At 43.1% G+C, this 14,916-nt stretch overlaps 1 protein-coding gene across 1 annotated transcript in view; it reads left to right on the forward strand.

The window, feature by feature from the left end:
• Positions 1-282: 282 nt before the first annotated feature.
• The window catches only part of LOC311045029 (cadherin-18-like), a gene marked incomplete at both ends in the record, with an annotated part of 146,941 nt that continues 132,307 nt past the window's right edge, over positions 283-14,916 (forward strand). Inside the window, one exon of the mRNA XM_084056840.1 lies at positions 283-1,227. Coding sequence (XP_083912966.1) covers positions 283-1,227 — 945 coding nt within the window. The remainder of the gene's footprint in view (positions 1,228-14,916) is intronic.

Below are 14,916 nucleotides of genomic sequence, written 5' to 3' on the forward strand. Positions count from 1 at the left end.
ATGCCTGTTGAAACAATGATTAGAAGAAGAAAAGCATCATACACTGAGGATCATCTGGCACTCAAACATCATTGAACGTGGTGACTTGGAGCAGACCGTGTGACATGGAGCTTTCCGTATTTTTAAGGAGAAAACCATACCATGCCATGGAACATATTGTGAAAGAGGAGTAAACGTGTGCATTTGATTTGTATGTGCACGTGCTTGTGTGTGTGTGCCCACAGAGGTACGACACAGTGGAGGAGAGAGGGGGAAACATTTCTGCATCATTCTTTCTCTACAATGAGAGTTCCAGCCAGTGGGGCTGCAGTTTCCCGTATTTGTCCTCTGGCAGTCTTCCTGTGTGTTGTCGTCCAGAGCAGCTATGGGTCACTCACCAAGCCCAGCCCCAGGCCTAGCACAAGGCCCAAGTTACAGCCTGAACCCAGCTTTCTCCCAAGTTCCATACCTAACCACAAACCTAATTCTCTGCCGGAGGCCAGCCAACTCTCAAGCTCTAACCCTAGCCTCAGGCACAAGCCTCAGATCAGCCCTAGCCCCAACCCCCCACCATTTTTCACTCCCCAGTTCAGCAGCGTCCTCTTCTTCAAACCTCTTACCTCCCCCATATCTAACTCCAGCCCCAAGTTCAAACTTCAGTCCCCACCAAAACATAATCCCAAAACGAAGCAAGGGCCAGCATCTAAATCCAGCCCCAAACGGGTGTCCAGGAATAGTTCCGATAACCCGAAGCCATCTGTATCCAACCCCAACACATTTTTATTATCCAATTCTAAATCCAACATCAAGTCCAGCTTTGCATCACTGTCCAGCCCTTCATATTCTAACACAAAGGTAGTATCCAAACCCAGCCCCAATTCTGAGCCATCTGCTCTGTCTAACCCCAGCTCCAAGTTTTCGTCACTATCTAGCCCAAATGTAAAACCCAACATGCTATCTGAGGCTGCAGACCCCAAATACAATCCCCATGCCAGGCTATCTTCACAGTCCAACCCAAAAGTTCACTCCAAGGTCAGACCTTCGTCGCAAGCCGACATCAACACCAGTCCCACCTCAAAGCAACTCTCTGAGCTAAGTCCCAGAGCCTCCGTCAGACCACAGAGGAACCAGACTAAGGCTCTGGACACCGAGAAAGATTCCCACCACCGGCCCAAGAGGGGTTGGATATGGAACCAGTTCTTTGTACTAGAAGAGCATATTGGACCTGAGGCACAGTACGTCGGAAAGGTATGGTAAAACTCCTTCCTCACTAGTAACTGTTTTATTTTCTGTTGCATGCTGTACAGAATATATTGTCCATAGTGCTGTTAAAGTATTCAATTAGAATACAACATGAACAATACTGGATCAAATGTTTTATATCAGTGCACATAATTATACATGTTTTGTAGTTATTTCTTGTTAGCTGGTCTAAACTCACTTCCAGATGTTAAATCAATTTCCAAATTGCTGCTGCAATTCATTCACTAATGATATTGGATTTACTAAATCACAGTAGGCTATGTCTTAAAAATATCACTTGAACCCTATTATCCCTAATCTGGAGGGAACATTCACTGAAGATAGTCGATTTACAAGCTCACAATACGGCGTTATGCAACACTTGTAGATCGGCTATTTTCGGTGAAGAGATTTGGTTTAGAGGAGAAAGAAATGCAGACTAGGTACAGAGCCAACTGAGGTCAAATTGATTAAGAATAGAAAGTGTAAATGGTTATAACCTGACTTGATTATGGCATTGATTACATATGGCATTGTGTGTACAGTATGTGAGAGTTAGGGGAAGCTGTGGCCAGTTCAAAACACCATGTTGAGTGAGCCGTGCCTGCACTGCTGATTATTTCCTAATGAATGTTTAGCTCATGCAGAGAGTGGAAAAGCTGCGCTGCTGGTCTCCCTGTGTTGATTGCTTCCAAATGACTGGAATTAAACCACTGCAGTGGACGACCGCCACTGCCGCTGCTCAGAACAATACCACCAGTTATTCCAGCCCACGTTTTCTTTTTTTTGTCATTGAAAACGTTCAACAACACCTTTTGTTTGCAACCTGCTGCAGATCGGTTAGAGCTGTTTTTGTTAATAAGACGGTAGACAGAGCTTCCTTTCTGAGAGGGGAACGATTTGGTGAGAGAGCTCAGAGGAACAATCAAGGAAAAGAAATATGCATAAACCCATTATGCATATCCCAGTACAATTGAAATAACGAAATGTGTGCATGCGCACGCGTGTGCAAATCTAAGAGAGGGATTCAGAACCATTCTCTACCAGGAATATAAATGTGAGAGCTACGAAGCCTGTGTGCTGCTTATGGATAGAGAGATTTTATGCTCATGACACTCAAACTTTTTTCCACTGTTTACTTTGTTGAGCCTTAATTACTGTACACACATTACACTAACTTGAAGTGTGCCAGAATACCTTGTAGTTTCTGTTATAAATACAAGACAATAAATACAAAAAAAAAATCTATTTCAGTGCAAGGCGGAGTTATATCTTTGATGCACAAACCTGTGTGCAAGATTGATGGCGTAGCAGCTCACTTGTGCTCAAAGTGGAGTGTGGGGACCACCAGGGGTCCTTGAGGGGGTTCCGGGGGGGGGGGGGGGGGGGTCACCTGCCAGCAAAATGAGGAACTAAGCCCAATTAGTTTTTTCCCCGCCTAATCGAACATTATCGAAATCGAAAATGTACGAGCTGACACAGGTTGACAAATCTTCTCTTATGGGGGTCCCTAGCACAAAATATTTTCAAATGGGGGCACACAGCCAAATGCTTTTGCGTCCTTGACATGAAAATGTTTGAGAACCACTGTAGTAGCTCGTTGATTGATTGATTGATTGAATACTTTATTAACAGTTTGCAAAGACAAGCACAGGGAAGTGCAGTTCAATACATGGTCTGTTAAGAGGATTTTAAATCCAAGAAAGCACTATGGCTTGTTTCCATTGGGTCGTTAAGAGTATTTCCTTGGAAAAGTAACATGAAGCCACCTCTACTCACATTACCAGTAGCGCTGGAATTGTTTTGTAAATATGGACTGGAAATTGTACTGGACTCTTTGTTGTGTTGTCCTTGTGGCTTATTCACTGTAGCGTCTATTCTCTTGGCTCTTTTTTCTACAGTGGGGCCCAAGGCCATATATCTTCTATTCTAGTCTAATCAATTATATCGTAGGGAGGGTTGAGGCATCCTCTGCTTTTGATCCCCTTTATTGATTCTGCTCTGTTTACAAAATTTGATAAGCAGGTCTTTGTATAATCATGGGCTTTAAAAATGGTGTCTTTATAGATTTGTTTATACTGTAAGTGTGATCCAGAGCCGTGTTTGCTGAGGAGGCACTCTGCTCAGTGATTGCCTACTGCAATGGGCACACTGCCATGCGCAACACTTCAAACTGGGAACACAATTGTGTGTGTTTAATTCAAACCTTTTCTGGTGAAAAGTGCTAATTTCATATTCAAGTCTTAAGGATTTATATTTAAAGCTGATGCAGCTCCCCTTTGCCAATCTGCCCACACCTCTTGAATTGTTCAGTTCAATAGGAGGGATTGACTGAGATATTCTAGCACACGCACAGATCTATCGTGCAAATGAATAGATGACTTTGGGTGGTTGTCTGCTGCCGTGGGTTCTCTTTTGGTGTTTTTTCTTCTTTTCTTCTTTAACCGTGCCTTACATTTCAATGAGGCAGCATCGGAAATGTTCTTAATGTGTTGTCTGTAAACCTGGCGAATGCATCTTTGTAGTAGGATGATTCAGAGACACCTCAGACACCTCCAGATGTAAACAAGCTTGGTGTGATTACCACCCTTATAGTCTCAAGCAGGTTTTTCGGGAGGATTTCAGCAGGATTCGATTTGCTGGGGGAGATAGGACGGAAATCCATACCTCTGCTTTTGATACCCCTCCCTGTCATTAATGTGTGTCGTCGGTGAGGATTAATGTTTCATCCATGCTTCCGTCAAAGGTGAATTAAAGGAGACACACCATGAATTTCACTTTTTTTCGGGGGGGTATTTTTTGGGCTCCCCAGTGTCTCTTGTACCCCAAAAAATATATTTTTTTAACATTCAGTCATTCATTCTCATTTCAGAGATTTTCAGAATGGGCGTGTCTGAACAGGCCATCTCAGAATGGCAAGTTTGCTTACATCACGAAACTTTCTGCCCATGTATTTTGACAGACAGAATTGCTCCAGAATTGCTCAGTAGCACCCCTCTGCCCAACAGGACGTTTTGGTATTGCAGCTGAAAGTGCTTTATAAACCTGAGAGAATTGACTTGGGATGAGTATATCTGAGTGTTGATTTAGGCTCAAACCTTTTGAAAATGGTTTGAGGGACATACACCATATGATATTAAATATCAAATATTTTTTTTAAATTCATGGTGTGTCTCCTTTAAAGATGTACGTTAACCATATTAACCTTGGTGTCCCTATTTTGATGATTAAAGGATGAAGAAACATATAAGCTTCACTCTAGCTTTAACCACTTAAACCCAGTATATGCTTTGTTGACTGGGGCCCAGGGTACTACACTTGGCCCCCTCCTTTTTTCCCTCTACACCAAATCTCTTCAATAATAGCGATGCAGTCTAAGCTCATCACCTGAAATTACCCCCCCCCCCCCCACTGTCTAGTGTCTACTGTACATATCTTTCTTTCATATGATGTTTTTTGCATATTATTGTATATTATTGTTTGTCTTTAAATGTCTCGATGAATTGAATACACACACCTTAATGGAAACAAGCCCTGAGGGCTTCTCTGGGTCATCCTTGTTTTTTGCAAACTGTTAATAAAGTATTCAATCAATCAATCAACACATCACATTACGACACCTTGTGAGCTTGTAGATCTACTATTTTGCCGAATGTTTGCTCACATGCCCAGAATAGGGTCTCTATGGTGTTCATGTGGTTAAATGTGCTTCAACAGAAAAGTCTCGTCCTCCAAGTGTTGAAAAGAGTCAGAGACAACATGCAGGGGTGTAGGGTGGAGCTGAGGTTGTATTAGGTGAGAAAGAAACATAGGGAGGAAACAAGGGGTGGTCGGACACAACAGAAGATTTACTCAGAGAGTGATGTGTACTGTAGATGGAGATTTGTTTTTTATTTCACTTCTTATTTGCTTCAGGTCATACAGTATGTAATTGAATGTTATGTTTATATTTCCTTGTTTTGTAAGGGGACCATTTTTGGATAGAACTTGGAGATTGGATTTTTCTTTTCTGAGAGACGCAGCATTGGTTTGGAGAGCTGTGTATAACATGGCACAGCGCCATCGGGAAAGCAGATCAGTAGAATATAAAATTCTCTCATCCTGAGCCTTCTTCCTGACCTCATATCGATTGAAACATGATCAAATAGCTTGTGGCTTTGTTCATTTTTGTCAAAGCTGTAATTGTGACTCTATAACACCCGTGGCATTAAAATCCCAATCTCGTAATTAGAATCCATTTCATTATTATTTATACACAAGGTAGGTTTGTGCATTCTGTGCAAGGAATTTGGCTTGTTGGTTGCTCACACACACATACAGACATAGGCTGCTTTAACACACCAATACATGAAAATATATGTATTATTATTTTGTATTGAAACGAGTTTACTGTTTAGACTGGTTGCCCTGCAGCAAAATACACTGATGTTAGTAGCCTACACACAAGAAGGAGTAAGTGATTTTCAACTATGGGGGTCAACACTAAAATCATTTCTGGTTGATGCCGCAGTTCCCTCCATAGATGTATATTTCTTTATGACTTGTGTCATAGGTCATACGCTTCGTAAAAACTCTTTTGAGTTTGCATCAGAAGTGGACTCTACCCTACCTGAGCAGGCCTGGCCGTACATCTGTTAGAACCCACCTACTCCTCACAGCCTGTTAACATCAAGCCCCCAGAGCCGCGGTAGAACAGTGAAGCAGCCGTCGCCTGGTGGTCAAATCTGGGATAGCAACACTTCCGCATTTAAAATGCTACTGCACGTGCATCTACCGTTTGTTGCGCCTGCTCATAACTCTATGGCCGCTCTATTGGACCCAATATTGGTACTTCCGGCAGACTCTATGGCATAGACCCAATGGACCCAATATTATACTTCCGGGTGCTTCAAACGCCACTGAGCAAGTTTCATTGAAATAAATTGCTGGGGAATACAGATCAAATATGCAATTCTTTAAACCAAAAACAAATAATAAATACCTACTCGATTACCTTATTCAGAACCAGCCTCTATTAGTGCCACTCCAAACCAACCACTCCAAAAATGTTTGACTGAAAAAACAAAATTTCACACACTCCATCCTCACCTGATCTCACCCCGAGTAGTTTTTGTTTATTTCACTATTCTGTGAAAAACGAATACACACACCATATTTTTTTTAATTTTGTTTTTCATCAGCGCCGTTATGTACCTAATTAAAACTACTTGTTTATGACCCACCTTGTGTAAACAGAAGTGTTAAAATGTTATGAGGACACTAATTGGACTAACTTGAGAGCTTTTGCTTTTGAGAGGAACCATATCAGGGTTATAAAACTGTCCCAGTCTCTTGCTGCTACGCTGGCGGTTTCACTTGAAAGCAAAAGATATACTGATATAGAAATAGCTATGGAGATAAAGGTCTGGATATGCATATTTATGAATATTACTCTCTGCAGTTAAAAGAGCGTTTGCTATAATGTCCCTAAGGTCTGTACTGAATGAAGCAGAAAAGGGTTTTCATGCAGTGTAATCCCTCATTTCAAAATGATTTAAAAGAGATGTTCCCTCTTGATTGTTTGTGTTGATGGCTCAAGATGCACGTTGCGATTTGCCTCAGTCACTCATGACAAAGAGATATGTCATCTCAATAGATAAACGCACATAAAAGCTATACAACTTTTATTTGATTAGGCCTCTGTAACAGTGCTAGATGTGACTATTAGGTAAAAAGTAAAAGTAAAAATTGTTGTGTAATGTCAGAAGAGATGGAAAGAGGATGTTCTTATTATCACAGCATCACCAGGCTTGCAGCACCCTGATGAGAAGGTCTTCATTTATATTATTATTTAGTCTGCTGCTCTGGTTTGTCTGTGAAATGGTATTTTGCAGTGAGTGTATTAGTAAGAGATATGTAGCGCAACTTTAGTCTCGTTTAGGATATAAAGTGCATGCTCTTCCAAGACCGGGAAACAAATATATATTTTGGCCATACCTTTGGCATGTTAGAAATGCAAAGCAATGCAATTAAAGCAAAGCAATCCATTGAATTTCTTGAACATTCCAGGGTTTGCATTATTTGCTCTGTAACTTTTCCAAATAGATCTCTTATACTGTAGGCACGGTCAAGTATGATTGGGTTCAATCAAACGTTGTAGGGGGAGGTGTGTAATTTGAATGATAAAGTACATGAAGGTTACGAGGGGACTCGCATGCCTGGATACTTTCCCAGGACACTTGAATCTGTGAGACGCTACAGTATTCACCTCTGGCACCAAAGTGTCAAAGAGGAATGAAGGTGAGAGAGGGAAATGGAGTGAAAGAGAGAGAATGAATGAGAATGATGAAGAAATAGAGTCAGTGTGAGGGACAGGCCAACGTAGAGACAAGAGAGACTGCGAGAGCAGGAGAGGCAGAGATGGGTGCGTACTTGTGAGAGGTGTGAGGTAAATTGTGTCAGGAGGGTTCAGGAAGAAAGAAGATTAATTTGCTGCCTGTCTTTCCCAAGTACTCTGTACATATTAATTTCCTCAAAGTATTAGTCTATTCTGTCACTTACCACCCTCGGCAATCTTTGGTCTACATCTCTTCTCTTTTCTTCTCTCCTCTTCATAATATAACTGCTGTCATCTCTTTTGGCTTGGCTCTCAAGTCCTCCCTCTGTTATCTTTACCTCAGCATACCTCTTCTACCCTCTACTTGCCTTGGCTCTCATCTTGGTCTCGCCACATCTCCTCTCATCTCCTTTCTATTGTGCATCTCCTCTCCTCTCTCGTACTCCTCTTTTCTCACTTCGCCACGCCACGGCTCTCTCACCCCCCACCACCCCACCATCTTGGGAAAACAACATCTCTCCATCACTCCACATAATGCCAGGAGCTCAAACTCATAATGCTGAGGTGTGTGTGTGTGTGTGTGTGTGTGTGTGTGTGTGTGTGTGTGTGTGTGTGTGTGTGTGTGTAGATGTGTAGATGTGTGCACATTATGTATGTCTCCGTGTCTGTTTGTTTTTAAAGTGGTTGCTGGGCCTGTGCTTAAACCTGCCTGTTGTTATGCTCCAAGGAATCAATAGAAAGCGGGGTGTCATCTGAGTGGGTAAAAACTGCAGCTCAGCTGTCACTGCCGCCTGAAAAACAATGACTCAGTAGGGTCCCTGGGGAACTGGATGTGTGTGGTTGTGTGTGGGTGTATGCGTGCATGTGTGTGTGTGTGTGTGTCTCAGTACGTGTGTCTGTCTTTGCCCGTCCTTTTTTGCACCTTAAGCATATCTGCTTCCACTTTCAACAAGCCAACCATCAAGACTCACTTACTCAACACATATTGACACAAACACAGAGATGCACCCACACAAAGTCCCATGTGTGCCCGCCTTGCCAGTCCCAGCTCAACCCTCACCTTCAAAGAGAGTGCAGTGTCAATGTCACGCGATGTCAGCGTCACTACGGATTAGATCGGCCTCGCAGCGTTCACGCACCCTGCCTGGCCGTGGCCACAGCTGCGGACACACACATGGACCACTGGCAACTGCTGAACGCTGGTTGGCCTTATGGTGGAAACCAGACCGTTGAGTGAATCCTGGCTAGCTTTGTTGTCTCCGCCAGGCCGAAGGCATGGCGAGAGAGTGTGTTTTACCCTCCGTCCGTCCGTCCGTGTGTCCGTCCGTGTGTGTGTGTGTGTGTCCCTCCTGTCTGTGTGTTACCAGCTAATCTCCGGCGCCGTTGGCCCGTTCGCTCCGAAACTGTGCACACACACTCCCTGGATGCCAATTCAGAACCTCTGCCCCAATGTTTTCACATGGGCCTGTTATAGCGCCACCAGCAGGTCTAATTTAGCAAAACACATTTTTGCAACAAAATGCCTCAAATCATGAATGCAGTGTCTGATTGCCGTGAAAGACCTAAGAATAAATGGCACCATTTTCACATATGCCTATTATAGCGCCACCAGGAGGCCAGAATAACGTACCTGACCTGGCGGAGACCTGTGCTCCGAGGAGCACTTTTTCTAGTTTTGTATTGTTTTGAAAAATGTGTAAATGGTTGAAGTCTCGTGTCACATTTTCCTCAGGCTAAAATGTAAATCTTGGTTAATGGAAATGCAGGTTTAGCCGTTAGCCATGCAGCTAATCTTATTGGGCCCTAAAGTGGACACCTTATGATAGAGTAGCCAAACATCAGTTCCTGAATTTCTGTCCCCATGAAATGTCCCTGGTTTTTACATGAATATCTATTAAAGAAGTGTGTATAAATGTATTCACAGTATGCAGTCGCTGCTACATAATCTTGTCTCAGTGCCTGTCTTTGTGTGAGGGGTGGGGCTAGGCTCACACAGCCTCTCATGGCAGAGAGAACTAAACGGTGTGGTTACTACTGTCGATGATACCGACAATGATTGCCAGTGTAAAGGCCCCCCAGTGGAGACAATAATATGCAATTCATCAAAACATCTGTTGAGCAGCGTGAAATTATATAGTCTACATCTACAGAAATGCATGTTTTTGATGCAGAACCCTCTCTTTCTTTTTTCCCCCATAGTGGATCGCTTTGGAATTCAGCACCATGGGCAGCGCTGTCTGTTGTATGTAGGACAGTGGTTCTCAAAGTGGGGGGTTCCAGGGGGTCCCCAGCAATATATGTTATTATAGCGTCACAATCATTTTAACCACTTTATCGCTACTCAAAAATAGCAGATTTACTGTACAAGCTTGCAGCGCGGCACAAATTCTAAATTTTAAACAATTTCGATTTTGGTCCCAGGACAAAACCTTTTCAGATGGGGGCCAAATACATATAAATTTGGGGGTCCTTGACATGAAAATGCTTGAGAACCACTGATGTATAGGGGATGTTTGCGAAGCGCAGCACACCACACCACACCATATGTTATAAAACAAAAGTACAAAATCGTGACAGACAAGATAGATAGACAGACAGACAGATAGAACATTAGGTCAGTTAGTTTGATTTCTTAGCCTACTTGCTCTTCGTGGGAGAGAAAGAGAGACAGACAGACAGAGAAACAGAGAGAAAGAGTGCTGCGAGCTACAAACAGCTGTTTCTACCCACCTATGCTAATTTTGAGAGAGAAGAATTCAAGTGCTCTGATTAAAATATACTGTATATGATATATTCTTTGATTTTGATCTCCGATGGCACAACTGCACACATGTCATGGAAGGAATGGCCATAACGCACACAGACATCACTTATGTTCCATTTACACATTGCAAAAGAGCTCTCCTCTCCCACACACTAATATAGCATTATGTTGTTGTTTACGCTTCCTGAGGCTATAGCATGGTTAAATAAATGACTTTTATTTCACAAAGTTCAGTCCCTTCACCCTGAAGCCAGACCTGAGTGTGATTAAAACTCCATTTCTAACAAAACTATTTTCTGATGTGCCTATAAGTATGCATGTAACTTTAGCAGTCGGTCTGCTTTTACTGTGTTGCATTAATAGCTGTGCGTTATTGTTTGAGTTCATAATTATGCCTCCATGAAACATAATACCATTGCCTTGTGCCGTCGTTAAAACAAGTATAATTGTTGGTCAAATATTAGCCTTCCCCGTCCTCTGCCTCAGCCGCCACAAAGAATACAGTCTGCCTAATGTAATCTATTCATTTAATCCGACCCTGCCCTGGGCGCTCTGCCAAAACACTGGCCGCTGAAGGCGCTGAAACGTGACGTGTGGTGCTGGGAAGAGTGTGTCTCTTAGCGTGTCTTTATCATAGAAATGCATGGCGGAAAGATGCTGAGAGCTCAAAAAAACACTTTCTGCCCACACAGCCCCTAAGTGGCCATGTCCACAGAAAGAGTTTATCAATATTCATGCACTTTCCATACATTTATAGTTATAGTTATGAAGTCTGTTTCATTCGATATTAGATTTTTCGCATAAGGCGAAGGGGGCTTTGGGGTAGGTCAGGAGATCAGTTTTCCACTTGGCCTCGCCATTTTCTTCATTTTGATTGGCTGGTTGGGAAAAAGTGACATTGATGAGTGGCGGTCCTCTCCAAAAGTTTAACTCTCTTCTCAGTGGCGTACACAGACATTGTGAGGGGCAGGTGCTCAAGTAAATTATACTTTTTTTTGTTTCCCTCTACACTTATACCTCTTTGCCAAAAATAGCCGATCTACAAGCCCACAACGCCTCGCAGCGCGAGGCGTTGTGGGCTTGTAGATCTGCTATTTTTGGCTAAAGTTCTCCTCAGAAAAGGGATGCTAGGTTTCGAGTGGTTATGGTAAAAAGAAAAATCATATCACATAAAGATTTGGCGGACCCCCTGTAGTAACTCTGAGGACCCCCTAGGGGTCCCGGACCCCCTGTTGAAGACCCCTGCTGTAAACTGGGCACACTTCAAAAGGGCACTTCTGGTCAAGAGGGCAAAGGGCAGGTGCTGTAGCACCACCTAGAGTCTATCTGTGCACGTCCCTGTATTTCCTACCCGAAGAGCCCAGGGCGCTCCGTCAAATAACGCTGGACACAGAGAGTGATGAAACCCGAGGCACGGTGCTGGAATGCTGGAGCACTCCTAGCATGTCTTTACCAATAGAAATGCTTGGCAGAAAGGTGCTGGCAGCTCAAAAAAGGCTATCTGACGACATGCTCCCTACTAGTACGACTGCTTTGCTCGCAGTCCAATCGTCTTTCTTCTCCACTGCATGTATGCCAGTGGTGGAAAAATTACTCAAATGTTTTACTTAAGTAAAAGTATCAATACTGCAATGTAGACATTTTCTACAAGTAAAAGTCCGAAATCGAAAATGTACTTGATTAAAAGTAGAAAAGTATTGGTGTCAAAATGTACTTAAAGTACCAGAAGTAGAAAGTACTCATTATGCAGAATGTCCCCTTTCACAAGGTATCATATGTATAAAATGTTTTTAAATCTTTTGGAAATAGCAGATCTACAAGCTCAGAACACGCCGCGTCACAACGCGTTGTGAGCTTGTTGATCGGCTATTTTCAAATAGCCAAAGTTTAAATAGGGCTGAAGTGGTTGATGTATGTTTTGTAATAAGTAACTAGTAACTAAAGTTTTCAAATAATTGTAGTGGAGTAAAATTACAATATTTGCCTCTGAGATGTAGTGGAGTAGAAGTAAAAGTACTGAAAATTGGAAACACTCCACTAAAGTAAAAATACCTCAAAATTGTACTTAAGTACAGTACTTGAGTAAATGTACTTAGTTACCTTACACCACTGATGTATGCCATACCCTGGTGTACAGAGTTCTCGGCTAATAATGAATTAATACAGACTTCATTAAAACAAAATTCCAGCTGCTTCTGCTGAAGAAAGTATGTTTATATAAGACTTTCATTTCCAAAGTCATGGTAAATGAAAAGTAATTTCCATAACTTTTCAAACTTTTGCCAGACTGTATTTCTGCATAATTGTATGAGTGGCAACTAATAATTTACACATATATTGGCTAGCTAAACAGTTCTTGGCTACAGTATTTAGAGCCTCCTTCTCTGATCCACTATGAGATTGATTAAGCGAGAGCTATTTTTAGTGGAAAAGTGGGTTTCACTATTCATGCAGCAGATTGGCTGGTTGGTTCATTAAAAATAAATAAACATCATTAAATGTGATCATTGATTAATTAATTATTTTCCTGAACCTTTCCAGGCCTGGAAAATGCCATTTTAAATTCCACAAAAATGTCTTGTATTTTCATGACCATCGGAATGCCAAATAATCACGAAGAACCGACAAGAGTATCGACAACGCACCAAACCGATCAGTATAGTAACAATAATTGTAGTAATATCCTAAAGATGCTCATCCCTTCACCGGATGAGAATGGCACTACACCCAGTCACCTTTATTGGACACACACGACTCGCTGATTAAGTAATTGCTAACCCCCAAGTCCTGGCACAATCACCGATGACAAATGACCTCTGACTACACTCGTCCCCATGTCGGTACATTTTGCTTTTCTCTACGTTAGCACACACATAGACACGCACACACGCATGAGCACACACACACACACACACACGCACACATGCCCACACCGATTCCCTTAGAACCCAGCCCCCTTCCCTTCCCCTAACTAGGAGTGATCTTGTCAGATGACTGCAGCAGCAGTGTAAAATTGACCTTTCCATCACAGCTACGTGCTGTAATTTGTGGTTAGAGTGGTGGTGGAGAGAGAGAGAGAGAGAGAGAGAGAGAGAGAGGGGTGGCGATGCAGGGAGGTTTGTCAGTCAGGGTCTGTTAAGACACTTGGGGAGGGGAGTAGAGCTCGGCTGGCTCCCAGTTAATGAGTCACATAAACAATGTGTGTCACCGCCGTTTTCTCTCGTCTCAAGTCAGGATTTGGAGGGATAGTAGACTTTAGGAGCTTTACAAATTTGCTTACGCACAAACAGATCGTGTTTTGCTCCTCTGTCTATCTCCATCAGTCTTTGTCTTACTGATGTAAACCTAATGGACTGGAAGGATAATAGAACGTGGCCTGCATGTCTCTCTCATTGTGGTCTACACACAATCCCCCTCATTCATGTATTCATTCCTGTAATCAATGCAAAGCTCTTCCCGTCCATAAGCCCAGGCATTTATTCAGCATTTATTCATTTGTAGAGCTCACGTCTTTCTGTTTTCGCGCAATCACGCAGACCTTTATCTTGTTCCTGCTGGCCATTGCCTTAATAACAGCTGTGTGTGTGTGTGTGTGTGTGTGTGTGTGTGTGTGTGTGTGTGTGTGTGTGTGTGTGTGTGTGTGTGTGTGTGTGTGTGTGTGTGTGTGTGTGTGTGTGTGTGTGTGTGTGTGTGTGTGTGTGTGTGTGTGTGTGTGTACTGCCCTACGGCAAACTTCAGTCTAGGTCTATACATGGCCATTAAGCTGCCACTGAATACAAAAACACATGTCTTGGGATAAATGAATCAAAGGACATCCCCTACTTTCTCTATCCCCCCTTTTCTCTCTGCCTCTCCTTTGTATGTTAGGCCATCTACAGGTATTTACCCCTCCTCTCACTCAGGCTGTCTGTATTTTAGGGACAGAATGGTATAAACTCCCTACCCCACCCTACCCCCACACACACAGTTTTAACTAAATCTACACCCACATTCAGTGGATACAGAGCCGACGATATTTGAAACGATTTGTCACGGGGAAAGTCATTAAATCCCTCCCAGAGGTGTCCGGGGGAACTCGGCAAGCGAAGGTGGCTTGATGAGCACATACTGTATCAAGATCAGGTTCCAACATCTGTCTCCTCCACCCCCCACCCCCACCCCCTCCTCCTCCTCCTCTGCCATGCCACTTTGTCCTCCCTCCCTGCCAGTCAGGCCACCACTTTCCTTTATTAAGATATGGTTCAATGAGCGCCTCACTATATGGCGAATGAGTTGACCTGGCTGCTCCAAGTCAGCGCGTGACATAAATTGTGGTCCTTACTGACGCCAAAATTGCAGCGCGCTGTTAATTTGAAAAAAGATACACCCACTTCTGCACCTCTGCCACCTACAGTGGTGAGTCTCCAACATACCAAACACATGACGCAGGCAGAGAAACCCAATCTGGACAAAGCCCCCAATGTCACCATATCACCCCTGGGGAGATGTTAGGCTTCTTGTTTTCAGGCAGGGATATTCTGCCGCATAAGCTCAGATCTGAGAACAACTCTTGACTGCTCTCACTCCAGCTCTCACTCCCATGTCCCTCCCACCACTGCTTGCATTTGCATAAATT

The sequence above is a fragment of the Gymnoscopelus microlampas genome (assembly GCF_963454915.1).
Source record: "Gymnoscopelus microlampas genome assembly, chromosome: 5".
NCBI classification, from domain to species: Eukaryota; Metazoa; Chordata; class Actinopteri; order Myctophiformes; family Myctophidae; genus Gymnoscopelus; species Gymnoscopelus microlampas.